Source organism: Macrobrachium rosenbergii, chromosome 24 (genome assembly GCF_040412425.1).
Source record: "Macrobrachium rosenbergii isolate ZJJX-2024 chromosome 24, ASM4041242v1, whole genome shotgun sequence".
Taxonomy (NCBI): domain Eukaryota; kingdom Metazoa; phylum Arthropoda; class Malacostraca; order Decapoda; family Palaemonidae; genus Macrobrachium; species Macrobrachium rosenbergii.
This window is the reverse complement of record NC_089764.1, coordinates 13,366,189-13,392,581: the sequence shown is the minus strand read 5'-3', so window position 1 is coordinate 13,392,581 and position 26,393 is coordinate 13,366,189. Positions and strand designations below refer to the sequence as shown.

Sequence of the window (26,393 nt, the reverse complement as noted above, 5' to 3'; positions counted from 1 at the left end):
TTCACCCGAATTATCTCATTTCAAGACTTAAATCTCCCCATTTAAAATTGAAGTCTTTCATTTTTTATTACGACCTCAGTGTCTTTTCCTATGGATTCTTACTTTCATTTGACGTGGTTAGAAATTTTGTGCAGTGGTCAGACTAGCAATATCAAGCTTTTCAAGCTCAAGTCTCTCAGTAGCTATTCATAGACTTTGCTCTAAACCTTCCAGGAATCAATATCACTTAGTTGTGGAACAGTAGTGTGGCTCATTTCAGTGTCCTTTTCTAGGGCCATTAGAGGAAAGTAATTTAATACACACAGCTTGTTTGGATGACATCACCAAAACCAATCTCTTAGACATTTAATTGTATAGTTTAAAAACTTTCGCACTCTGGTTTACTATATAACCAGTTGTTGGATTTCTACTTTTATAGTCCTCTTTTCATGATCAGGAAAACCTTGAACAGCTAGAACTGTTTATTTATGGGGTCTGTCTCAGTCATTTTATCTTACAGAAGTGCACTGGTGAATGTAATCTTTTTTGAAAGGCCAAGTATTCCAGTTTTCCTACCTTTGCTTTAGTCTCTCCTCAGCACCATAAGTGGGATGGTTCTTGCCCCTTTGGCAAAGAGTCACCACTCACCTGGTGAAAGCCTCTGAATATTATGTCTATCCCTTAGTTTGCAATGGTTCTTTGTTTATGAGGCTTCCTTCTTAGAAATTTTGTAAATGTCCCACTTTTAGACTATTATGAATGTCACCCAAGAAATTTGAGTCCATATTATATTCTGGAAGCTCAAAACTTCCCCTTTGCTTAATCTCTTGAAATAAAATAATTATATCCTTAACCCTTAAACGCCGAGCCTCTATTTACAAAAACGTCTCCTGTATGCCGGCGGTGTTCGGGAGTTAGTGCCGAAGCGGAAAAAAAATTATTTTCAAAAAATCACAGCACGCTTAGTTTTTAAGATTAAGAGTTCATTTTTGGCTCCTTTTTTTGTCATTGCCTAAAGTTTAGTATGCAACCATCAGAAATGAAAAAATATCATTATCATATATAAATATTGAAATATATGACAGCACAAAAAAATTTTCATATATGATTTTATACAAATCGCTGTGAGCAAAACGGTTAAAGCTAACGGGTTATTTTTTTTTTCTTTGTATTGTACACTAAATTGCGATGATTTTGGTATATAACAAATTGTAAAACGATCAAAGCAACACAGAGAAAATATTATCACAATGATGCATGAATTCATAAACATGGACGTAAAAAAATGTTTTTTCAAAAATTCACCATAAATCGAAATATTGTGCTAGAGACTTCCCGTTTGTTGAAAAATGAAGGTAATTGATTGAATATTACTAGACTCTAAGTGTTTTAGCTTACAATTACAGTTTTTGACCATTTTGGTCGAGTTGAAGTTGACCGAAAGTTGAATTTTTTCTATTTATCATGATTTATATGAAAATATTTCAAAACTGATAAAAGCTACAACCATAAGTTATTTTCTGTTGTATTGTACATGAAATTGCGCACATTTTCATATATAAAAGTTTATGTAATGACTAATGTAAAACGGTGCAAACAGTACGACAACGTGACGAAAGAATTTCTGAGATGTTCGGCCGAGTTACCGTGCAGACGTAAGGAAAATGTTTTTTTCAAAAATTCACCATAAATCGAAATATTGTGCTAGAGACTTCCAATTTATTGCAAAATGAAGATAAATGATTGAATATTACTAAAATGTAAGAGTTTTAGCTTACAATTGCAATTTTCGACCATGTCGGTCGAGTTAAAGTTGACCGAAGGTTGAAATTTTGGCAGTTATTGTGATTTATGTGAAAATATTTCAAAACTGATAAGAGCTACAACCATGAGCTATTTTCTGTTGTATTCTACATGAAATTGCACACATTTTCATATATAAACGTTTATGTAACGACTAATGTAAAACGATGCAAACATTACGACAACGTGATTTAAAGAATTTCTGAGATGTTGGCCGAGTTACGCAAGCGCAGACGTGAGGGAAAAAGTTTTTTTTTTTCAGAAATTGACCATAAATCGAAATATTGTGCTAGAGACTTCCAGTTTGTTGCAAAATGAAGGTACATGATTGAATATTACTAGAATGTAAGAGTTTTAGCTTATAATTGCGTTTTTTTTTACCATTTCGGTCGAGTTAAAGTTGACCGAAGGTTGAAATTTGGCAGTTATCGTGATTTATATGAAAATATTTCAAAACTGATAAAAGCTACAACTATGAGTTATTATCTGTTGTATTCTACATGAAATTGCACACATTTCCATATATAAAACTTTATGTAACGACTAATATAAAACGGCGCAAACATTACGACAACGTGACGAAAGAATTTCTGGCGCGGACGTAAGGAAAAAGTTTTTAAAAATTCACCATAAATCGAAATATTGTGCTAGAGACTTGCAATTTGTTGCAAAATGAAGGTAAATGATTGAATATTACTAGAATGTAAGAGTTTTAGCTGACAATTGCTTTTTTTGACCATTTCGGTCGAGTCAAAGTTGACTGAAGGTTGAAATTTTGGCAGTTATCGTGGTTTATATGAAAATATTTCCAAACTGATAAAAGCTACAACCATGGGTTGTATTTTGCTGTATTTTACATGAAATTGTGCACATTTTCATATATAAAACTTTATGTAACGGCTAATATAAAACACTGCAAAACTTACGACAAAATGATGAAAGAATTTCTGAAATTTTCGGCCGAGTTACCGCGCGGGCGTAAGGAAAAAGTTATTTTTTTTAAATTCACCATAAATCGAAATATTGTGCTAGAGACTTCCAATTTGTTGCAAAATGAAGGTAAATGATTGAATATTACTAGAATGTAAGAGTTTTAGCTTACAATTGCATTTTTCGACCATTTCGGTCGAGTCAAAGTTGACCGAAGGTTGAAATTTTTTGTAGTCGACGTACGGTACGTCCACTCGTCACCCCACAGACAATTTTAGTCGACGTATGATACGTCCAGTCGACGTTTAAGGGTTAATCACCATTATTGTATTATGTATTGCCAGCATGAAATATGGACCTCCTTTGTCTCCTTGCAGATCTTCTAGAACTGCTTTAGCTCATTCTCCTTTAGCTCTTCACATCAGCTTTATTGAAATGTCGTGGCCATACAGTGTCACAATGAAGATTTGAAAGTCTGCTTTCCACCCCTGTGGGCAGCCCCTTCCCAAGTTTCTAGATACAGTTTTGTGATCTCCCCATCTTTGATTTTTTACAGCAGCCGTTAGTGAGAGAACTGAATTGCAGATTTGTTCTCATTATATCTTTCCCTTGGATTTGCAGTCTCACTAGTCTTCCTGCAAGCCTAGTGGTATTTTAGGCTCTCAAAGCATCTTTCCTTTTATCCTTTTTATCCAGTGAACTGCAAATCATATAGATTTTGTTCAGGTCACACACTCAAGAATAGCCAATTGTTGTCTTTATTTTTTTACTTCAATATGTAGACCCAAAAATTAGAATTATCCAGGTTATACCTTGCGCTCTCTGTTCTTCCTCATCCTTTCAGGCATGACAAAAGTGAGTCTATGCAGCTCAGCATAGTTCTGGAAAATATCAACTTTTCCTCTGAATCTCTAGGCCTTACTGCCACCACCTGATTGTCACTTCTTGAATTTATTGACTTATCTCCATAAATAATTTCTCCTTTTGGCTTAGAGAAGCCAATAAAAGAGCCAGTTTTAGTTACCAAAAAGAGCTTGTTACTTTAAAGTTAGGGTTCGAAAAGTTCAGCTTCAATCTGACAAGGCTTTTTTAGGTGACTAAATACCAAGTTATGCTTTGTTTGAAGTTTGTTGCAGCTGTAGTGGGTTATTCACATAATTTCATCATGTACAGAATGCTACCTCACAGGCTTCCCTAATAATTATATGAACCTTGCTACTCTCTACCATACTTAACTTGATAGACAGCTAGTCCTTTTTTTGCACCAGTTTACCAACTTTGAGAATAGATTCTTTTACCTGATAGCTTCATCCCAATGAAAGAGCTGTTCTTGAATTCAGTTGCCCTCAATGCCAACTTGAGACTAAAGCATTAAGCTAATTACAGCAATAGTTATTAATTTATAATTTTACTTATAGAACTTACCTGGTAGTTACATGTAGCTGTCGTCTCTGACGTCACGGCAGAATTTTAAATTTCGCGCTAGCGCTATAAACACCTAGGTGATCCCTCTACCAGCGCCCTCTATAGGTAACAAGGAACTATCCCAACAATGTTCTAGAACTCATTAAGTTTTCTGCCGAGAGACCGGCAACACGGACTTGTTCTTGGTTGAATTTTTTGTCTGCAAATTATACTTTGTTCTAGAACTCATTAAGTTTTCTGCCGAGAGACCGGCAACACGGACTCGTTCTTGGTTGAATTTTTTGTCTGCAAATTATACTTAAGTATTTCTTTGTGGTTTTTTGCTAGCTAGCGCTTTGCAATTTCTGGTTGGAATTAATTCATTGTGTACAATATGTCTGATTCTGGATCTCAGTATAGGTATTGTGCTTTAGGCTGTAGGACTCGATTGCCCAAGGGGACTATCGACCCCATTCAGTTTGCTCTTCATGTAGGGGTAAATTTTGTAATTTAGAGAATACATGTGAGGAATGTATGCATCTAACAACGGATGAATGGTCAGCCTTAGAGAAATATCTACGAAAGTTAGAAAAGGACAGAGTCAGGAAGGCTTCGCAGAGGTCATCATCTGCTAAGTCTGTAGGGCAGGTAATTCAATCTGTTAACCCCTCTCCTATTAACTCTCCTTTGTCCGACCCTGTTGATCCCAATCCCATCACCGTGTCAGAGTTAAAAGTCCAGATGGACCCTAAATTTTCAGCAGTGCTTTCGGCCATCCAGACGATGGGCCAAGCCATTGAAAAGTTGGCTCCTCGAAGTGAAGTGTTAGTGGAGGAGGTGTCTGTTCGGCCCACTCGTTCTCCCAGGTCTAGACCTCTGTCGGACTCCCCTGGTTCAGGGAGAGGGCATGTCGAAAGCCGAAAGGAGGCGAGTGGGGCTTGCTCCCGAACAGTCGCCCCCTCAAGTATTCCTGTTGTGCAATCCCAGGATGCTTCCGCACGCCATAGAAAAGGCGCTGCTGGGGATGTGTCTTCTAGTGGTGCTGATTCTTTGACTCCTCCTCGAAGTGGGTGCTTCAAGCATTCTTCTCGCCCTCTCAAGAGGTCTCGCGCCGTCTCTCCTGCAGCGATTCCTAAGAAAAGATCGTTGACGGATCCACAAGCGGGCTGTAGCTTCTGGGAGGATCCTGAAGCTTTTTCATCCTCCTCTTCAGTGGATTCGCCCCTCGGGCCGGAAGGAACCTCGCGTACCATTGCTAGTAATAAGCGTGATTTCGTACCAGGAGTGTCTACATCTCGTCCAGCTTCATCGCAGATAGAGCCTCCTCCTACTACCGGTCAACAAGATCCCCATTTTGTCGCTCAAGTTACAGACAAATTGACGGATCTTATTCAGTTCTTTTGTGGCGCTCGTGCTGCTTCGGGAGCACCTGTTGCGGAGGCGCTTCCTTTGAATGCGCCACAAGTCTTGGCGCAAGAGCCTCCCACTTCGCATGCACCAGTGAAGAGGCTCAACCAGGCGCTTCAGCATTCTTCTCTGGCTCCGGATACGCCACGTTCTGTTGGCGAGGCGCCACACCTTGCAGATTCGGCGCCACACCTGGCGGATTCGACGCCACATCGGCATGGTCGCAAGACTTTCGATTCCATGCGACCTACGTTTCGTCAGGAGTTTCAAGAAACAGTTCCTGCACACCAATTGTCTCCTGTGTGTTCTGAAGAAGAGGAAGATGAAGAAGATGTAGAAATGGAAGAGGACATTCCAGGAATCAAGGAGAAATCTTCTGGTTATAAGAAGTTACTCAAGTTTTTCGTTGAGAACTTTGGCGACTCTTTTAAGCCTTCGACTCCGGCATCTCCCAGATCGCAGTTTAAGAGGGACAATGCCTCGGATCCAGCTCCTTTTACACGCCTAGTATTGGTGATTTCGGCCAGGAAGGCTATCAAGAAGATTAATACCTGGCTCTCAGACAAGAGAGAGCAAGGCAAGAGTATGTTTTGTCTTCCACCCTCCAGATTGGCTCATCGCAGCCGCATGTGGTACGAGACTGGAGAACGTTTTTCCTTGGGTGTGTCTGCCTCCGCTCAAGGGGACTTCTCCAGTCTCGTGGATTCAAGTCGTCACACAGCTCTTCAGTCAGCGAAGATCTTCTTCACGCAGTCGGAGTTGGATCATCTTCTCAAGAGTATTTTCGCTGTTGTGGAGGTCATCAGTTTCCTAGATTGGTCAGTGGCAGCTCTGGCTAGGAAAGTCAAAGAATTCAGACTTTCGGATGCACAGTTGACGGATTTCACTTGGCAGTCGACTGCATAGACAAGGGAGTATGCGATAGTGCCTTGAGCTAACTCGGTTTTGCAACCGGAGTTCTGAAGAAACAACAACTCTGGTGCTCTTTTTGGGAAGGTGTATCCCACAACCAGAGGTCTGCTCTCCTCTTTGCCCCTTTCTCAAGGACCACTGCGTTCCTCGAAGGAATTAGTTCGAGAGATTGCTGAAGCTCTCACGCAAAAAGCAACACAGGACCTTTTGGCTCAGTCAGCAAAGAAACCGAAGAAGGCTACTCCTGAAGCAACTTCCGCCAAAACTTCGGTGTTTTCAGACACTTCCAAGACGTTCAAGGGCAAGTCTACTTCTCGGCCCTTTCCAAGTTCCGTGGGAAAGGGAAATCCTCTACTCGACCTTCCAATATTCAACAGAAGAAATGAGTGTGCTGTCCTCCACACAGCAGTAGGTGCCAGACTCCAGTCGTTCTCGGAGGCCTGGCAAAAGGTCCTCAAGATCCTTGGACCTTACAGGTGATTCGGGAAGGGTACTCCATCCCATTCCAACAAAAGCCCCGTTGTCGGACGCCCAGTCACTTTTCAAGCGCACTCGACTCCTCTCAGAAGTTTTGCGCCCTTCGAGAAGAAGTAGAAGCACTACTAAGGAAACAAGCCATCGAATTAGTGCCGACCCCATGCTCTCCGGGGTTTTACAACCGCCTCTTTTTAGTTTCAAGGCGTCTGGAGGTTGGAGGCCAGTTCTAGACGTGAGCGCATTGAACGTTTTTGTAAAAAGACAAAATTTTCAATGGAGACGACAGAGTCGGTGTTGGCATCTCTTCAACTGGCGACTGGATGGTCTCGAGACCTCCAGGATGCGTACTTCCATGTTCCAATCCATCAGGAATCAAGGAAGTTCCTGAGGTTTTGTTTTCCAAGGCAAAGTATTCCAGTTCAGAGCTCTTTGTTTTGGACTGTCAACTGCACCTCAGGTGTTTACAAGAGTTCTGTCAACGGTGGCGAAGAATCTTCACTTGCAAGGAATAAGGATGTCAGTGTATCTGGACGACTGGCTTATGAAAGCACACTCCAAAGCCGAATGTGTGGAGGACCTAATAAAGACATTATCTCTGGCAAAGGAACTAGGTCTATTAGTCAATGTTCCGAAATCGTCCTTCTCACCATCACAACAGATAGTTTATTTGGGAGTGAGGATGGACTCTCTGGGTTTTCGGGCTTCTCCATCAATACGGAGAGTAGATTTTTGTCTAAGCAAGATAGACAACTTTCTACATTGCGAGTTTTGCCCAGCCAACCAGTGGATGAGCTTGCTGGGGACTTTAGCCTCGATGGAGAAGTCCGTAAAACTGGGGAGACTCAAGATGAGGCCTCTGCAGTTTTATCTACAAAGCCAATGGCCACGCAAAACCCATCCGGATTCCTTTCTTTTCAAGATCTCAGATCGGATCAAGAAGGAGCTGGTCTGGTGGAATTCAAGAGAAAGACTAGAGGAGGAAATTTCTCTTTATATCAAGAACCCAGACCTCACACTCTTGTCAGACGCTTCGGATCAGGGGTGGGGAGCGACTTTAGACAACAAGGAATGTTCGGTCCAGTGGCAGGAAGAACAGAAAGAACTGCACATAAATGTGAAAGAACTGAAAGTGGTACATCTAGCCTTGATGCAATTTCAACAAGAGGTAAAAGGCAAGGTAATTCTAGTTCAGTCGGACAACACGACAGCTCTTGCTTATATAAAAAAGCAGGGGGGCACTCATTCCTTCTCCCTGTATCAGACGACCAAGGAACTTTTAGAATGGTCGGAAGAGAACGAGGTCACGTTATTGACCAGGTTCATAAAAGGCGAGAGGAATGTAACAGCGGATCTCTTAAGCAGGAAGAATCAAGTCTTGCCCACGGAATGGACCTTACATCCGCAGGTTTGCAAACAGTTGTGGAATCTGTGGGGTTGTCCGCTAATAGACCTGTTTGCAACAGACAGAACAAAACGCCTCCCCGTATATTGCTCCCCAGATCCGGACGACAAGGCTCTTTGGGTGGATGCAATGACAATGAGTTGGGATTGCCTGGAACTTTACGCTTTTCCACCTTTCAAAATTATCAGGAAGGTCCTGGAAAAGTTCAGGAACCACAAGAACACCAAGATGACACTAATTGTTCCATTCTGGCCATCGAGGAGTGGTTCCCAGATCTTCTCCTCCTTCTCGCAGATTTTTCCGAGGATCCTCCCATCGAGGAAAGATCTACTCAGACAGCCCCACTTCCTGAGGTTCCATCAGAACTTGTCCGCTCTACGGCTTGTCGCCTGCAGACTGTCGAGCGACTCCTCAGGAAGAGAGGCTTTTCAAAGGAGGTTGCAAGCGCTATTGCGCGACCCAGAAGAAAGTCTTCGGACGCAGTGTACCAGGCAAGATGGAGTCAGTTTAGAGACTGGTGCAATAGACATGGAGTTTCGTCTTCTAAAACCTCTCTAAATCAAATAGCGAAGTTCTTGCTATCCCTTTAAAAGGAAAAAGGATTGTCTTTGAGCACAATTAAGGGGTATCGATCAATGCTCGCATCGGTATTTAAGCACAGAGGTCTAGACATCTCGAACAATCAGGATCTAACGGATTTACTTAAGGCTTTTAATACCTCGAAGATGAAAGTTCCTAAACAAATAGCATGGAATTTGGACATCGTTCTTAAATGGATTTGTTCAGATCAATTCGAACCTTTGGCAAATGTCTCGTTGAGAAATTTGACCAAGAAAACTATTTTTCTAGTAGTACTCGCAACAGCCAGGAGGGTGAGTGAGGTTCATGCCTTGGACAAAACTATTGGTTTCTCTCAAGGAAAAGCTGTATGTTCTTCCTCTCTTAGGTTCTTAGCGAAGAACGAAGATGCGTCCAGACCATGGCCTAGGTCTTTCAGCATTAAGAGCCTTTCAGATCTTGTGGGAGAAGGAGAACAAGAGAGATTGTTGTGCCCGGTGAGAGCCTTAAAGTTCTATATTCACCGAACAAAGGGAATCAGGGGCTCTTCGGAGAACTTGTGGTGTTCTGTGAGAAACCCGACAAGACCACTTTCCAAGAATGCTCTTGCTTTCTTCTTAAGAGAAGTTATTTCGGAAGCCCATGGGAATTGTCAGGACTCAGACACGGGAATTCTGAAAGTGAGAGCACATGAGATAAGAGCTGTAGCTACATCTTTAGCTTTCAGGCACAATCTCTCAGTGCAAAAGATTGTGAATTCTACGTATTGGCGATGTAAGTCAGTCTTCGCATCGCATTACTTGTCAGAATTGAAGACAGATTTTGACAATGGCAGTACCTTAGGGCCTTTAGTGGTTACTGACATGGTGGTGGGTGAGGGAGAAAGAGGGTCAATCCTATCCGACTAACATTTTCTCCTAGATGTTGGAAATTGGGTTTGGTTGCGTCATCTGTAGGTACTATGTTTGATGGTTTAGGAGTACCTACAGTCTTTTTAAGTTTGTGGTTGAAAGTGTTTAATTTTTAATTTTTAATATTATGGTGATAGAGGTGATCCCTTATTGTTAATTTGGTACTGCGCCCAGAGCAAGGGCATACTAAGTCTTGTCTGTCACGGCGTTGTCCTCACGGCAGTACTAACAGATTGTATCTGACACCGGATCCTTTATATCCTGTCAATACAATCGAGGGATAAGCAGACTACAGAGGCAGTAACTGCTGAGTCAGCAATCCTTCAAGGTAAGGAACTAAAATTCAGGTTTTGATTTCTAACAATGTATGTGGCTGACATGGTCCCACCTCCACTAAAGGTGCCAATCAGCTATATGTAACTACCAGGTAAGTTCTATAAGTAAAAATGATATTTTTATGATAAAATAAGGTTTTACTTATACTTACCTGGTAGTTACATGAGTAAACCCGCCCACCTCCCTCTCATGTCAAGTGGGCATAAAACTTAATGAGTTCTAGAACATTGTTGGGATAGTTCCTTGTTACCTATAGAGGGCACTGGTAGAGGGATCACCTAGGTGTTTATAGCGCTAGCGCGAAATTTAAAATTCTGCCGTGACGTCAGAGACGACAGCTATATGTAACTACCAGGTAAGTATAAGTAAAACCTTATTTTATCATAAAAATATCATATTATATATTTTTTGAACATTTATTAATTTGGTAGCCTGTTGTAACAACCAGACTTATTTTTCTAGGAATTTCATAAGTTGGTAGAAGTGCTTCTGAAACTTTTAAGGATAATGGTATGAATCATGTTTAGTATCATGTTTAATTTGAAAGCAAAATCTTTTATTTTATAGAACATTGATTACAGTTTGTAATTGATAAAGTCCTTGTAACCTTTCCTGTATGCTTTTATTCACAATAGGAAACTTGAAGCTAACTGGGAGACAATACGAGACGAAGCTGTTGCACTGTTAACAGAACCACCTCAAGATGGTTTCAGACCAGAATCAGAAAATCTCCAAGCAAGAGGAGACTGGAAGCAGTATGAAATGTTTAGTCGAGGACGTAAAATTACAGCAAACTGTGTCAAAGCAAAAGTAACATGCTCATTGATTGAATACTTTTTACCAGCAGCAGGATGTAAAAGAGGCCAGGTATGAGAAATGTTTATTTTACATTATTAGTTGAAGATGCTGTGGCGGTAGTTGAAATATTGAGTTACATGTACAGTAAATCCCCTGTATTTGCGGCGGATGCGTATCCCCCCCCCGCTAATAGCTAAAATCCGCGAATACTTAAAACCCCTCTAAAAACACTTAGAACTGCCTATTTTGACACAAGAAACCCTTCTAAAAATGCTTCTACCTGAGTATTTTAATACTATCATTTTACCACAAAAAGTGCATTTAGTCATGAAAATGATATGAAAATACAGTAATTAGTGAATATATCTCTGAAAATACTGCGAACGGGCGAATTTCCTGCGAATAATAGGTAGATACGTTCCACAGAGAAATCCGCGAATCGTGAGAACACAAATACGGGAGGTTTACTGTACTGTAGTGCTCTTTTAAAACAAGAAGAATTGGATTTGTGTTTTTTGGGTAAGGCTAATGTAGAATTTTGGAGAATTAAGCATTAGCAGTCAAGTATTGTATACATTTTAAAACTTTCATTACTCTCTGTGTTCCAGTAAGTATTTATTCAAGCATTTAGCTTTGAATTGTAAATTTGTTTTACTTGAAATTTTTGGAACTAACTTGCTATTTAATTGCTTCTCATATTTCTTAATGCAAAATCATTTTCCAACAAACCCATTGCTTATAATTAAACATGCTTCATGATCACAGAAGTGTCCCAGAAACTTAAGACTCCCCTTAAAAACAAAAGGGCAGTAGTGAGTATTACTGTGTATTCATGAGCATCATGTAGAGCCTCAGCCTTGGAACATTCTGATACTTTGTGGCTTCAACAGTGTACACTGTTGCCCACAAGTCTTCCTAGATTGTTTTAGAATTAGTTTTTTTTCTGATTACTGGTTTTCCTTTACACAGTGATTTTTTTAGTGATTTCCCTTGTACCAAGGTGGAAGTGGATATTACTGACTACTGATGCAGTAGTCAGAGATAGTTTTGAATCTAGTTTGTATGTAGTGTGTTGAAACTTTAATGGAATTACTGCCTTGTATGTTTGAAAAGAAGGCCGTCCCTGGTTATCAGCGGGCTCTCGGGGATCTGGTTTTACAGCGCTTGTCTAGCAATGAAGAGTAGCAATTTTCGGCACTGATATGCACTGATTTCTGCTTATCAGCGCTGATAATCGGGTATTGGTTCTGATACATACCTAACAGAAGCGCCGATCTCCGGTTATCGGCAATTTTCACTTATCACGCCTTCGGAACTTAATCGCCACCGATAACTGGGGACTGCCTGTACATGTCTTTTCATACTTACACACCCATCATTTACATTAAATTACAATTGTGCTCTTCTACAATTCTTAGATATTTCATTCTTACTTCAGAAGATAATCACCTGCTGGTTGGATAGCTGTACTACACATGTACCCCATGTGAAATGAATTTCATTTAAGAGCTTTGTTTCTTGTGTAGTCCTGTAATAGCTGTTAACAATCAACAGTGTTAAGAAGCAGGACATTTGATGTAATTGATGGGTTTTACTAAAAAAAAGTTGGCATTGTTTTTAGAAAACTTAATTTTTTCACAACAAAACCATCATTTGCCTTAATCCAAATGGCAGTTTTTGTGGAAGAAATGAACTGATGGAGAAAACCTCTTAATTAACTGATTGTGACAAAGGATACAATGTAAAGCTCATTGATTTAAATCTGTATGGAACCTTCAGCCCCGAAGTGAACAGGGAGTCATAATTTAAGGTTGAAATCATACTTTGATATTAAACCAAGGTTGTTCCAACACATATACGAACTAGCGCTTTCATATATGTAGTACACTGTGCTTACCTAGCCTTGGCTGTTCTTGACTCATCTCTGAAAAACAAAATCCTAACTACCTGGGTCACGTGGGGTGACCTGACACCGACTTACTCTTACATTGTCTTCATAGCTTGACTCGAGTTCGCACGTTTTCTGATTCATCTCTCATTTTGCATTCATATTATTTCCCTTCTGTTCTGTTTGATTGGGATTACATACTCCCAGTTCCTAGCATTTGCCTGACCCTGTTTACTGTTTTTATTGTTGATATCTTCAGTTATGTGGTGATTATTGCTGTTGGTCCGTTAGGCTTGGGTCTTTGTTCCTGAGTGCAGGACAAAAGTATATCTTAGTTTAACCAGACCACTGAGCTGATTAACAGCTCTCCTAGGGCTGGCCCGAAGGATTAGATTTATTTTACGTGGCTAAGAACCATCTGGTTACCTAGCAACGGGACCTACAGCTTATTGTGTAATCTGAACCGTATTATGACGAGAAATTAATTTCTATCACCAAAAATAAATTCCTCTAATTCTTCACTGGCCGGTCGGAGAGTCGAACGCTGGGCCAACAGCAGTGCAGGACAAAGGAGAGGAAGAACACAATAGGAGACACTAGCTCCTTCATTCCAGTGCAGGAGAAAGGAGTGAGGGAGCGAGTGTCTCCTACATGCGTTCTTCCTCTTGAAATACATGAACAGTGCACAGTTTAGCGTTGTTTTCTTTGTGGGGGAATTCCATCCCGAGTTAAACAGATTTTGTGTCGTTATGGGAGATATCTGTCTTGCTTCAGGGAAAGTGCTTGTTCAGTACCCACATGATCAGTGTGATTGTGTCTTTTTTTCCCCACACCCGAGTGTTGGTGAGCTTTCTCTTTCTTTCCGGAAGAGAAAGGAAAACCCATCCTAAGTTTTTCATAATGTAATTACAAAGATTTTTGTTCTGTGAGATCTATCTGGGTTTGGGGAAAGTGCTTGTTCAAGGCCCAAGTGATTGCACAAGTTTGTGTCTTTTTTCCCACTCCCAAGTGATTGCAAGCTTTCTCTTGCTTTCCGTGGTGATGGAAGAGAACTGGAAACCCAAAGTACAACATTGTGTGGGCAACGACAAGCCCTGCGAAAAATTCGTGTCACCTTTAGGCATTGATCCCCATTCCGTGTGCATCATGTGCAGGGGTTAGGAATGTTCCCGTGAGGCCTCATGTGGAGAGTGGGTATCATGGCTGTCTCTACAGTGGGGAAAAGTACAAAAGGAGGTGGAGGAAGAAGACCACCCCTATCCCCAGAGAACCTTCCCCGTTCCTTCTCTCTCCACCACCATCGTTGCCACTACAAACTCCTTCTCCATTACCCATCACATCAGGTAAGGATATTTTTCCTCTCTCTGTGCCTTCCACTATGAAGAAATCAGACCCAGTTTGTTGGCAGGCCTCAAGAAAGAGTTCAGGAAAGAACAACCAGCCAGAATCACCCTTAAATCCAAGGTCTAAAGAATACCAGGTCAACCCCCAAGGGACCCAAATGTGCCCTTTCCTCCGTAGGTAAACACTGGATCGGATTATGACATCAGAGAGACCTGGTGTTCAGTGCAAAGCTCTTCCATATACCCATTATGATAAACTGGTAAATTGAAGCTGTCCATTGCATAACATCCAGTTTTATTGCTTCGGTATCGGTGAAGGTTCTGGGAAGTAAAAGTCTTTACCCCTTTCAAAAGGGATTTTTATTTCCCTCACAGTCTTTGCCCAAATTGTTACAAATTGTAAAAGACGAATTTGATATATCATGTATAATGACATACAGATTAAATTAAGATGGACTTGAGCTTTTCTATACCTGCCTACGACAGATGGGAGCTTGCTATCAGCACCCATTGACAGTTGCAGTGAAGCAAAGAATTAGATGTCATCTTTTAGGGAAAGACGGTTCTCTCCTGGGGTCAAAATATAATGCAGACAACAATTGCATAGGAGATAACTAACAGCTGGCACATTACATTTTTTGCTTGATAAGCAAACTTCTTCCCATAGTAATGATGATGAGTCACTACAACATATCTTTAGTTTATCAGAGAACTTCGGTGCAGAAGAAAAAGAAAATAGCTTTACTGAAAGTTTACAAGAGAGCAGCATTGAATAACATGGTGTAGAATATTTTGGCGAATTTATTGCCCATAAATTTCTAAAATATCAGTATAGTATCTGGAGTCATATGTGCCATTCGAAGATAACTCATGGACAGGTATAGTGAAGATGATAGAAATTAATGAAGCACGTAGAAATTAATGAAGCCCACGAAAGAATTTTATGAACAACTGAAAACAGTGGAAAAATATTTAAATGCTAGCATGGTGAAAAAGGACTAAGAGCTGTAAAAGTAACTGTCAAAATGTTAGATGTAGAACTGTCAAATTTTACTCATTTACCTTTTGATACTGTCACATATTTCGTTTGTTGTTGAATGTTTCTTTAGAATAAAAATATTAAACAGAAATATTTTCTTAAAAAAAAAAATACGGAACAAAGTAGAGTCTTTAAAAGAATGCTTTCAATTTCTAGTTAATGTATGTGTTGAATGATTAGTATGTTTTTTTTAAACAATTGTTACTATTGATTCCATAATAATTTCTAAGTAATGTATCTAAATACATTGTTGTTTTTAAGCAATGTGTCTGTGTGAAAAATTGCACATACATTTTCATTGGATATATCATGGACCTGTGATTTATCGCCAGAAACTGGTTGTACTTAACAATGAAAATTTTTGTAATTTGTGTTTTTTTCAAGCATTACATATTTTTTAATATGAAAAAATGTGGAAATTCTTTAGACCTTGCTATAGTTATTCCCAACCGATCGGTGATTAGAGAGTAGAAGAACAAAAGTGTCATTCACATAGCCGGGAGAGACGGAGATTTCCCCCCTCTACGGAGTCAGACCTCTCCTCCAGATCTTCTCCGGTGCGGAGCAAGTGTAGCTCATCACCGCAAAGGAGCCACACTGGGAGGAGCGGCTACGGCTACTCAGCCACATTGGAATGGGGTCACCAGCATTATCGAAAGAACCGTTCTTCTCAGTTCCAGTCCAGGAGGACTTCCAGTCCAGGAACTGTTTCTGACATAGATCACTGAGACAGAGTACCGACGGGAAATCAGGAAAATGTCACCTTTTGCGCTCGGGAGATACGTCTTGGGAAGGGGTATATTATGGTCCCAGATGATGATCACCAGGGCTGGTCAGTAGGCCTGGTGCCGTATCCAACTCAGCCTCCTCACAACTTTGGGGACCGGATGCCCACCTAGCAGAACAGAATGGGGAGTGGGAGATACCGTGGCCATCAAGTCATGTAGTACCACATACAGGCAGTCCCCAGTTATTGGTAGGGTTTCCGTTCCTGATGGCATAACGATAACCAAAAATCGCTGATAACTGAAAGTCGGCGATAATAGCGCCGATCCCCAGTTATCGGCTCTGATAACTGGGGATTTTCGGGGCCAGTAAGCAGGGATCAGCACACATTGCCCCTGAAAATCCAGTTATCATTGTCACTAGACAAACGCCTTAAAACTGGACCACTGGTAACCGAGGCCACAAATAACTGGGGACTGCCTGTACTCAGAGGAAGGGATGGATTCCTCCCTTCTGGATTTGCCAGATGAGGAGAGTAGCCTCTCAGACTTTATCCTCAAAATCCATAGAAAATGGGACCTTCAGGAACCAGAGAATGGGACGCCCGAAAACTACCCCAACTTCTACATGGAACATTTGTCAGATAGCATCCCAGAGGCAAAACAAACCATCCTTAGTTTCTGTTGGTAGCAAGCATTATAAAGGAGTCAGACAGCCTAGTAACAGGTGAGCAAGGGTCCCTAGCCTCTGCCAGGTCCCAAAAATTGCTGCACCCACCTTTTTCCCTACCAAGCCAAGTATTATGTGCAGGAAGAGGCCAGCTCCCTTCCCAGGTGTGTGAATGTGTTGGTGTGCCAACTTTCAGGCAACATACCATTGGATAGTCGTTAGCAAATCGGCTCCAAATTCACTAGTGGGGAAATGATGCACCATGAAGTGATGTTGGGAAGGGCATTGAGGACCATCTCTTGGTTCAACAGGTGCCAAGGCATGGATGAAAGATATGAAGGAGTTCGTGCCATCCAGAAAATGGCACGCCATGAAGGTGTCATGGCTCCAGCAGGGAAGGCTCTGTCTTCATCCTCAAAAGGAGGGAGTCTTTCTTATCATTGGCTCAGAGGCACATCTTAGCCGATAGTTGGCTCGGCCTAAGGAATAGCCCCCTCATGGATGCGTCCGTGTGCTTCCCTCCAGAGTTGCTGAGTCAGGCAGTAACCGAGAAGAGAGATGTGAAGAACTCCCTCTCAGCGGCCTCACTCAAGTCCGCTTCAAGAGGGCAGTTGATCAGCACGGTGGCCCAGAGTAGGGCCACGCTGAGCTTGAGACAAGTCGTTTCCCCCCTGATTTCAAGAACGGGACCTCCCAGCCACTTGAGGAAAACCACTAGAGGAAGGAAGGCAGTCCTTCAGGACCTCCCAGCCCCTCTGTCCAGGGAAGTGAAACAGGATGTGGAAGAGAGGGTGCACTAGATGAGGGTTGGACATTTCCACCCCCCACATCAGACCAAGGTGGGTGGCTGTCTGAGGAACAAGTGGCCAGAGTGGCAGCAGTGTGGAATGAAGGACATCTCACCGTCATAGGAGTTGTTGGACATGGTCAGAAACTTTGAGAAGAGTTGCTTTCCTCGAGAATGGAGTGTCACCAAGGTCCTTGCTTCCCTGAGAAAAGTGCCCTATGAACTACTCAGAAGGGCCTCAAACTGGGACTTGACCCTAAAATCAGTGTTCCCACTGACATTGGCATCAACAAAGAGGTTGGGCGAACTTCATGATCTGTCATATGACATGACCGACACCCATGGGTGGACATCGATGGGCTTTACCTTCCTCCCAGAGTTTGTGGCGAAGACCCAGAACCCCTCCACACATGACCCAAGATTCGATGTTTTCTGTTCCTTCATTTAAGGACTTTGCAGATAACGAACGGGACAAAGTGGTGCTATGCCTGTTCAGAGCTTTGAGATCCTACCTTAAACATACAGCCCCTGCAGACCAAACTGTCGTAGACTTCTTAAGTACAGGCTGAGAGAAGAGGGAGGTATCAAGGAACACTATCTTCAGGCTGAGAGGTAATTTGGAGGGCATACCCTAAGGATGTAGCATTCAAGTCCTAAAATACCTTCACTTTGGGTCTGTTGATGGCTGCACAACAAGTTATTTAATGACGTAGAACCCTATAGGAGCTCCGTTGGAAGGGGAAGGCGTCGTCAGCTACATTACGAAGAAAAAGTTAGTACATCACATCAGCTTACACCCGTGCAAGTCCTTGGGGGTAAGGGGTAACGTTTTACCTGAGAGGTAGTACTGTACTCCCACCTTCAGGTGACGCTCCATATATGAAAGAGTAGGTTTGCATATGTGTCAGAACAAATAACAAATTGAAAGAAATTTGTATTTTTCCTAACATGCGAACCTGCGCTTTCATATTGGTAGTTACCCTCCTCATACCACCCCACGTAGTCTTGGTCTCTCACTCCTTCTGGGAGATTGAGCAGAACTGCATATGGGCTGTCTCAGACAATGGAAGAAGAGGTTAGCATCAAGCCACCCCACATGACCCAGGTAGCATTAGGATTTTGTTTTTCAGAGACGAGTTAAGAACAGCCAAAGTTAGGTAAGCGTGGAGCACTCCATATATGAAAGTGTAGGTTTGTATGTTAGGAAAAATACAAATATCTTTTTAATTTAGTATTTTTAACAATTGCAAGTTAATAAACCCTTTGCAGTACCTATTTGATGGCATATAAGACACCAGGGCATAAAAGACTTCCCCCCCCAAATTTCATAAAGGAATAGTAAAAAAAATGTAAGCTACAATATTGTTTGCTTGATTCTGGTCTGCAGATATGATTAATTGCAGGGTAATCATTAATTAAACAATATTTTTTTGAGTTTTGGTGCTGTTCTCATTAACCACACGAGGTAAAAATGTAAAAAGCTTTATAGTAGGTCATAAATGCCTGAATTATACATAAATTTTAGTCTAATCTACCATAAAATTACAGTGCTGTATATACATATCAGTTATACTGTAATTAGTAAAAAATAAAGAAGAGTCACATTCACAGGTTAAAAATTACAAACATCATCCACCCTTGAGAAAAATATAAACAAAGGTAAAATTGCATTTACAGACATGAATACTTACTTAACTTACGCAAATAGAAAAATGAAAATTACTAACATAATTCTCATTGTATTTCCTGAAAGACAAACAGATAATTCCAGCCTCTTCTTCCACCGCATCTGCTTTCTTACCCTTGCCCATCATAGAGGCTTAAGACCAGCCACTCCTCCTCCTCTTCCTCCTCTTCATATGGAAAACACTCACAGAGATGAATATCTGATGACCCACATTCTCTTTACATTTTTAATGTTGTATTGTACTATATTATATTTAGTTTAGTAAATAATTAACTTTGTTAGACATCAGTTTTCAGGGACCTTATGTGCATTTACAAATGCCGGTAATATTCAGCAGCTTGGCCTTCCTACCTACCTTGGAATATGGGCATATATATAAAATTTAAAATTTTGTAGCTGATACACACATGACTTCTTTATAATCATAAATGTTAAGCCACACATATCACTTAATATCCAATTCACAATATCTTGGGAAAAACTTACCTCCAAGGGTAATTATAATTGATAAGTGTATCTGCTTTTCGTTTAGACACAATGATAGAAGTTGACAAGGCCAAATGTCTTTCAAGAAGTATAGTAATCAGATTTAATAGACATTACGTAAAACATTAATGCAAGTAACAAAAACATACAGACAACAGCTGACATATGCAGACCTGGTCTTGGGACCAGGTAGGCAGTCCCCGAGTTACGGCAGCTCTGGCTTACGGCATTTCGAACTTAAGGCACTTGTTCAGATATATTCATAAAAAAAATTGGTTCCGGGTTATGGCGCTGTAATCCGACTTACGGTGCCATAACTAGGATTATGACGCTGTAAGCACCGTAACTGAGATTATTATTCTTATTATTATTAAGATACAACTTACAGCGATTTCCGATTTATGGCGCACCGCTGGAATGGAACCCCTGCTGTAATCCAGAGGCTGCCAGTAGCAGTTTGAAAATAATTTTTAGATGTACAAAACCTTCACTACTATATACCTCCCAAGAAGCTTTAGTTTTTTTTATACATGATATAGTAGTCAGAGTAACACATAAAAAGTAAAAGTGCAGTCAGTGATGGACAAAAATGCACAGGAGGGCATGTATATTTATCTATATAGTTCTTTGTACCATTCATCGTAGTTTTCACTTTTAATACCCATAAAGTATATAGCAGGTTGCAGTCATTGACAATTTACTGTACCTGTAATATAAAATTATTGCATAAATATTAAAATCAAATTTTATATGATAGAAGGCAGTATATACAACTAATTATCAGGAATAATAATATATATAAAATACATAGTGAACTGCCTGTATCATTGTCACTACCTTATTGTAAGTTGTCAGGATACCTTTTGTATTTTCATAATGTGTATAGCAGGGGTTTATGATAGTGGAGGTATTTGTATAAATAAGTAGATACTTGTATTCACAAATACTACAGTACACAAAAGATTCATAGAGAATGTAGGAGTACATACTAAATTTTATATACTGGAAAATCTGTTCAAACTCTTTTATTAAAATAATATTTATTAATAGTTCAAGCCTTTTTAAATTCAACCTTATTCATAAGTTTTGTAAGAAACTGTGTTGGAAATATATTACAGTATTAATTTGTTTATTTACAAAAGTTTGACAGTTAAAAATAAAATCTTCACCTTCCATACAAATACTTAGTTTTAGAAAACTGTGTGCGTATGACTCCTTAAGCCATATGCATAAGTGATGTACAGTATTAGAGTACAGTAAAGAGTAGGAAGACCTCGCTTTTCAAAATTAAAATCTCTTCTCTCATGCAGATATTTTTTAAGAATAGGCAAGTTATACTTTTGATATCAATATCTAAGCAGGGTCCTGATTTTAAAGGGTCATTCATGATTAGTATTACAAACTTCTGCAAGTTTTCTGGGATATATTGAATTAGCACAAGTAACATAGCTCTCATGTTTATCATTGCAAGAGATTATGTGAGAATTTAGATTCATAAAAAAATTCAAGTACTGTACAAATTTGGAATGTTATGGCTACTGTATAATTGCCACCCACAGTGATACCTAGTTTTTGTCTTATTAAATGTGTTCCTAGTTGCAATATATACTTCAGGCAGACTCGTTCAATCAGTAGGTTAATATCAAATCTAAAATCCTACGTCACCTATCATCAGAATACCTAATGTACAACATATGTTAGTTGGAAAGCGGTTGTTTGTATTCCTGTCGTACGAAATTACTTTTCTGTATAATTTTAGGTAAAATTTTTCTTTGAAATGAGTGTGGTAATTTGGATATTAGTTATTACTTTTACACAATTAAACATGCCAAAAGGTGTCTAGCGAACAGTAGTTTAAATCAATGAGACTGTAGTTGGTTATTTTTATGCCTTGCCATTCCATTCACCTTGAATAAAAACATTTTTATATATTTATTCAATATGAAAGATAGTATAAGATTCTCAACTATTTCAGGTTAAATTCAGTGTCATGGATCCTGACACACACGTTCATGCTCACACTGGCCCCACTAATTGTCGTCTGAGGGCCCACTTAGGTCTTGTGGTACCTTCAGGTGTGCATTTGCGTGTTGCTGACCAGATGGTAAGTTGGGAAGAAGGGAAAATCATCGTTTTTGATGACAGCTGGGAGCATGAGGTTTGGCATAATGGAACAACTAAGAGGTTGGTGTTAATTGTAGATGTCTGGCATCCTGAATTAACTGATTATGAGAAAAAGTCCTTATCTCCTTTGTAAATTTCTTGTTTACATGTTACATTCCTTGTGTGCCTCTAAGACGTTTTAAAGGTAATATAACTACCACAGTGTTTGCAAATATATCATGATATTTGAGATACTGATTCTGTATGTTTCACGAGTCAGGACTTGACATTGTAGTTGGGGTATGATAACATTTCAGTAAATAAAACAAAAGCATTGTTAGTGGGTTTGTAAAGGTACCATCAGCTCTGTGTACTGTTATAAGTACAGTGTATATATTGGATCAAAGTTGGTTTTTTGCATTTTAGAAATGCAAAAAAAAAATATTGCAGTTTATTCTAGTTACCTTGCTATGGTAGCATTACCAACAGAAAGGTGGTGTTTGTGATTTTATAGCTCTATTTAAATTTTTGCGGTTGCATTAAATTGCAATCTTTATTACTTAGAAATCAGCAGGCACACATATATTTGTTACATACACAGTGGCCAGTGATTTGCTAAAAATGAAGAACTTATGCTTATATCCTTGAATGTATGTTTGGACAAGAAATGGCTCCCATGTTCTGTCATTCCAGGTTTTACTTGGTGTATGTTTTCTGGGCTTGAGTTTTTGCAAATTGATACCAGTCATGTTTCAAATCTAGAAACATTTTTGAATGGCTGTTTTTTTAGTTGTTTTGGAAAATATTTAACATTCTAGTCACAGTAGGTGTATTGAGTTACCAGTAATTTACATGTTAAAGTGATTTTAGCACTACCTTGTGTCCATCAAGAATACACCAAAGAAAATCTCAAGAACATTATATCATGGTAATGCACTTTCATTAGCTGACTTCAGGAAGAAAACTTACCTTATGCTCTTTTATTTGGACTGAAATTCCTATTGAAGAAAGTCAGACAGGTATCAAGCAGCTCCTCCTTTACTACAATTCCATACTACCCATATAGCCAAACTTCTTTCAAACATCTTTTGATCCTCCTCTGATGTATGGTTAACTTATGAATGTCATTATTACATGAAAGATGGTAACAGTATACTGTATAACTTTAGATGCACTTACCATTTCAAATATAAAGTATGGTTAATTTCACATTTTGTTTATTCATTGGTACTATAAATTTTACATTAAAGTGATCAAATCAAAGCACAATGGAAGGGTTTTTTAAAATCAGTCTTTGGTACCAAGAAAGATTAAATTTTGGACTAATTTCACCACCCCATCCCTTGTAATTAATATGTGGAGTTATTATGCATGGCGCTCACTACTTTACTTTTAATTATTTTCTTTGGTAGCCCATTACCATTAATGAAAACACTCATGGAATGTAGTAATCCAATATCAGTGAATGTTGGCTGCCTTATTTAACATACAGAGGTTTGTATTCAGTTTGTGGACTGTTGGCAGACTGTTCTTTTTAGGTAGTTTCAGAATGGTCTTCTATATTGGAGGAATTTAAAGCCACATAGGTGATCCCAAGGTACACACTTTCATCCCTCCTAAGAAACTGAACTGTTTTCATGCCAAGGAAGCTACTGGTCTGTGGGACTGGATGTCCAGCTTGAATTCATAATTTTACATCATTAAGATATTGTAACTCCAGTTTTTGTGATTACCATGAACGTAACTGAATATTTTACTTGAGGATCTGCTTGTATGGTCAGTTCTACTAAAAAATAATTGGAGCATGGAATAAAGTTGAGAAAGCACTATCATACTTTATTCTTGCTGTATGTAACCAAACTCAGAACAACTTACTCTTTTTATGATAAAATGTGTAGATAGGCTTTTTATAGACCTTTTCATTCCTAGTTAGATATTTACCTGTGCTTCCATAATTATATTTAGATTATCCTCCTTATATGCTTTTAAAAATGAAGCCCCTGTTAGCATTACAGTTACTGAAAACAGCTAAAAGGCTTTGGGAACCATTTAAAAATGTCCAACTTATTATCCTGAGTTCCATTTGTGCTTGCAGCATGTATACAGGTACTCTAATTATTGTTATGTGATACAAACTTATTTTAAAATCTATTGTGTCAGTGCATGTTAAGTTGTTCATTACCTGTGGTATATTCCAAGTACAATATGGTAATTTGGTTGTTTTAAATCCATTTGTTTCTATCAAAGTTTTGTCCATCAGTTGAAAGTGTTTTTGCTCCAGCAGTTAAATCTCAGTGAAATGCATATATAGTGTTTACACACTGAAATTTATATACTGAATATCAGAATGTTAAAATCGTAGGCAGCTACTTCCTTCCATTAAGGCCAGGGATGCTAGAGTTAAAAGCCATTTTTTAAAAATAGGATCATGTAGATCAACATAACTGTGCAAGTTGGGCAGTCAGTTTTCAAAGCTTGTTTTGAGTAAAAAGGATTTACATGCTGAATATTAGAGATCAGACTGATTGTACTTTGTCAGGGAGTTTGACAAGCCTGTATTCTTGTGCTATATGTAATCTGGAGGACATGGTATTTACACAGTACTGCATAGCTGTATTATATCAGGAGCCTAGTCCCTTTTCTGAAGTATTCATAGGAATATGAAATAATTTTAAGAGGGTATCCCAAAAAATTAGGCATACTTTTTTCTTTTCCTATGATTTTGCTCCATCATTCTTGAAGTGGCTGTAGTTAAAAGAAAAAATATTAATGCAATGATCATTATTTACAATTGGTTTGTAGGTGCTTTTTTAAGGAAACTTTTATCTTTTAGTTCACTTAGGGCTTATTGGTGCTTTTTATAGTTTTATATGTTGCACTTTTTATTTTAATTTTTCAAGTTACTAATGCACACAGAGGAAGCCTTGGGAGATGCTTTACTATTACAATTTTCTTGTATAATTTTATAAGACACTTTCCTTCATTTATTGTTTGGTACTGTACTAGTCGAGATCTTTGGAAGATCATTGACAACTCCCTAGTGTGCCTTAATCGTGCTCAAATGTAACAGGGTCAGTCACTAGAGGTGATATAAAAAAGGATTCTAATGTGGAGTGTCTATCTTGTAACTTTAAGTAACCCAGGTATATTTATGCTAAAGAAAAAGTCTAGTGGCTGATCTGTTACAACTTGAAAGTGGAGGAAATAACCATTGAGACTTTAAGTAAAGTTATCTCTTGTGTTCTTCAGTGTGTATATATTTTTTATTTTGTGCCTGCCAGGTAGCAGTACATTTTATGATAAACAGTGAAGTCAGGTTTAGTTGTTTGTATGAAGAAAATCCATTTTAAAAGGTGAAGGGAGTTTTTTTTCCAACAGTTTCTGTGGAAGAAAATGGGGCATAGAGTAGAATGTAATTTTCATTATTTTATGATTCAGCTTTTTTTGTACATTTGTTATAGATAAATTGGTGTGTAATTCATTTAGTCAGATTGTAATCTTATGTTTAGTACTATATACCATTTATGAGTCTGCACTGATCTAGTAATTATTATGAAAAATAATAGATATGGTAACTTTCATTGGCCGAAATGTCAAGGAAATTAAAATGCTTGCACAACGGATAAAGAGCATAGATTATTTGATACAAAGTAGATACCCTGTAGCTTATATATTTTTTTTGTGAATGAGAATGATTTTTATGAATGGTTCCTCGTTTTGCTAAATAAAAGGGATATTGTTAAGAGAGTTTTTCTTTTCCTTATAAGGTATTTCAGTATCAATGCAAAGTCACTGGTGTGGTTGAACTATAGTGACAATAATAATCTAAAGTACAATTAATATTTATTGATTGCTTTATTTATTGAGCTGACTATTAAATAGAGTTGGTACACTATATATTTTTTATAATTATTTTGTGTACCTCTTTGTAGAGTTCTCTGAACAAGAAGTGATGGTAGATTTGTAGATTGTTTTGGGAATTTTATATCCATTATAAACAGTAATTTAAATTTTAAATTTACTGTATAAGAGACCTTGTCATAAAAAGGTCTCACTTTACTAGCCACACTTCCTGTAAAATTACTGCACTATTATTCCCGTTTCTCGTTGCCCCATTTCAAAATTGAAGCTAATTTAATATTTTGATAACCATGTGAAGATTGAAGTGTGCTATGGTGTCTCACAGGAAATGATAAAATACTGTTCCCATCATAGCTGGTTGGTTGTGATGGCAAGATTACTTTTCAGGATCAAGAATAGTCATTGCCTAAGGTATTTTATATTGCAGTTGTTAAGCCAGTCCAGACACTTTAATATCAGTCTTCAAAGTTAACCTATACATAGTACAGGCAGTCCCTGGTTTACAACGGGGTTCTGTTTTTACGCAACGCGTCGTAAACCAAAAATCGTTGTAAACCAAAAAATCATCAAAAATCCTAAGAAAACCTTACTTTTAATACTTTGGCTGTATTGAAAATGATGTAAACTGCATTTTTATTGAGTTTTTCATCAAAAAACCCAAATTTTGATTATTCTGCCGTTTTGGAGCCATATTTCTTCTGTCGGATCGGCTTACAACGCGTCATAACCCCAGAACATGCGTCGTAAACTGGGAAATAATTTCTAATGAATATATTTGAAAAGCGTCGTAACCTCGGATTTGTAAGAGGGACAGCACATACTATGATTTTCTTAAAATATTGTGGATGGTACTAAAGGCTCTTTGCAGTGTCCCTTCAGTCTTGACA

General features: G+C 39.0%; 1 protein-coding gene across 9 annotated transcripts in view; it reads left to right on the top strand.

Annotated features, from left to right (window-relative positions):
• The window catches only part of LOC136851874 (aspartyl/asparaginyl beta-hydroxylase-like), a 164,904-nt gene extending 139,516 nt beyond the window's left edge, over nucleotides 1-25,388 (top strand). For all 9 annotated transcript variants that reach the window (XM_067126191.1, XM_067126195.1, XM_067126192.1 and 6 more), the window contains 2 exons: nucleotides 10,755-10,986; nucleotides 21,518-25,388. In XM_067126191.1, coding sequence (XP_066982292.1) covers nucleotides 10,755-10,986; nucleotides 21,518-21,799 — 514 coding nt within the window. In that variant the 3' untranslated portion in view covers nucleotides 21,800-25,388. The remainder of the gene's footprint in view (nucleotides 1-10,754; nucleotides 10,987-21,517) is intronic.
• The last annotated feature ends 1,005 nt before the right edge of the window (nucleotides 25,389-26,393 follow it).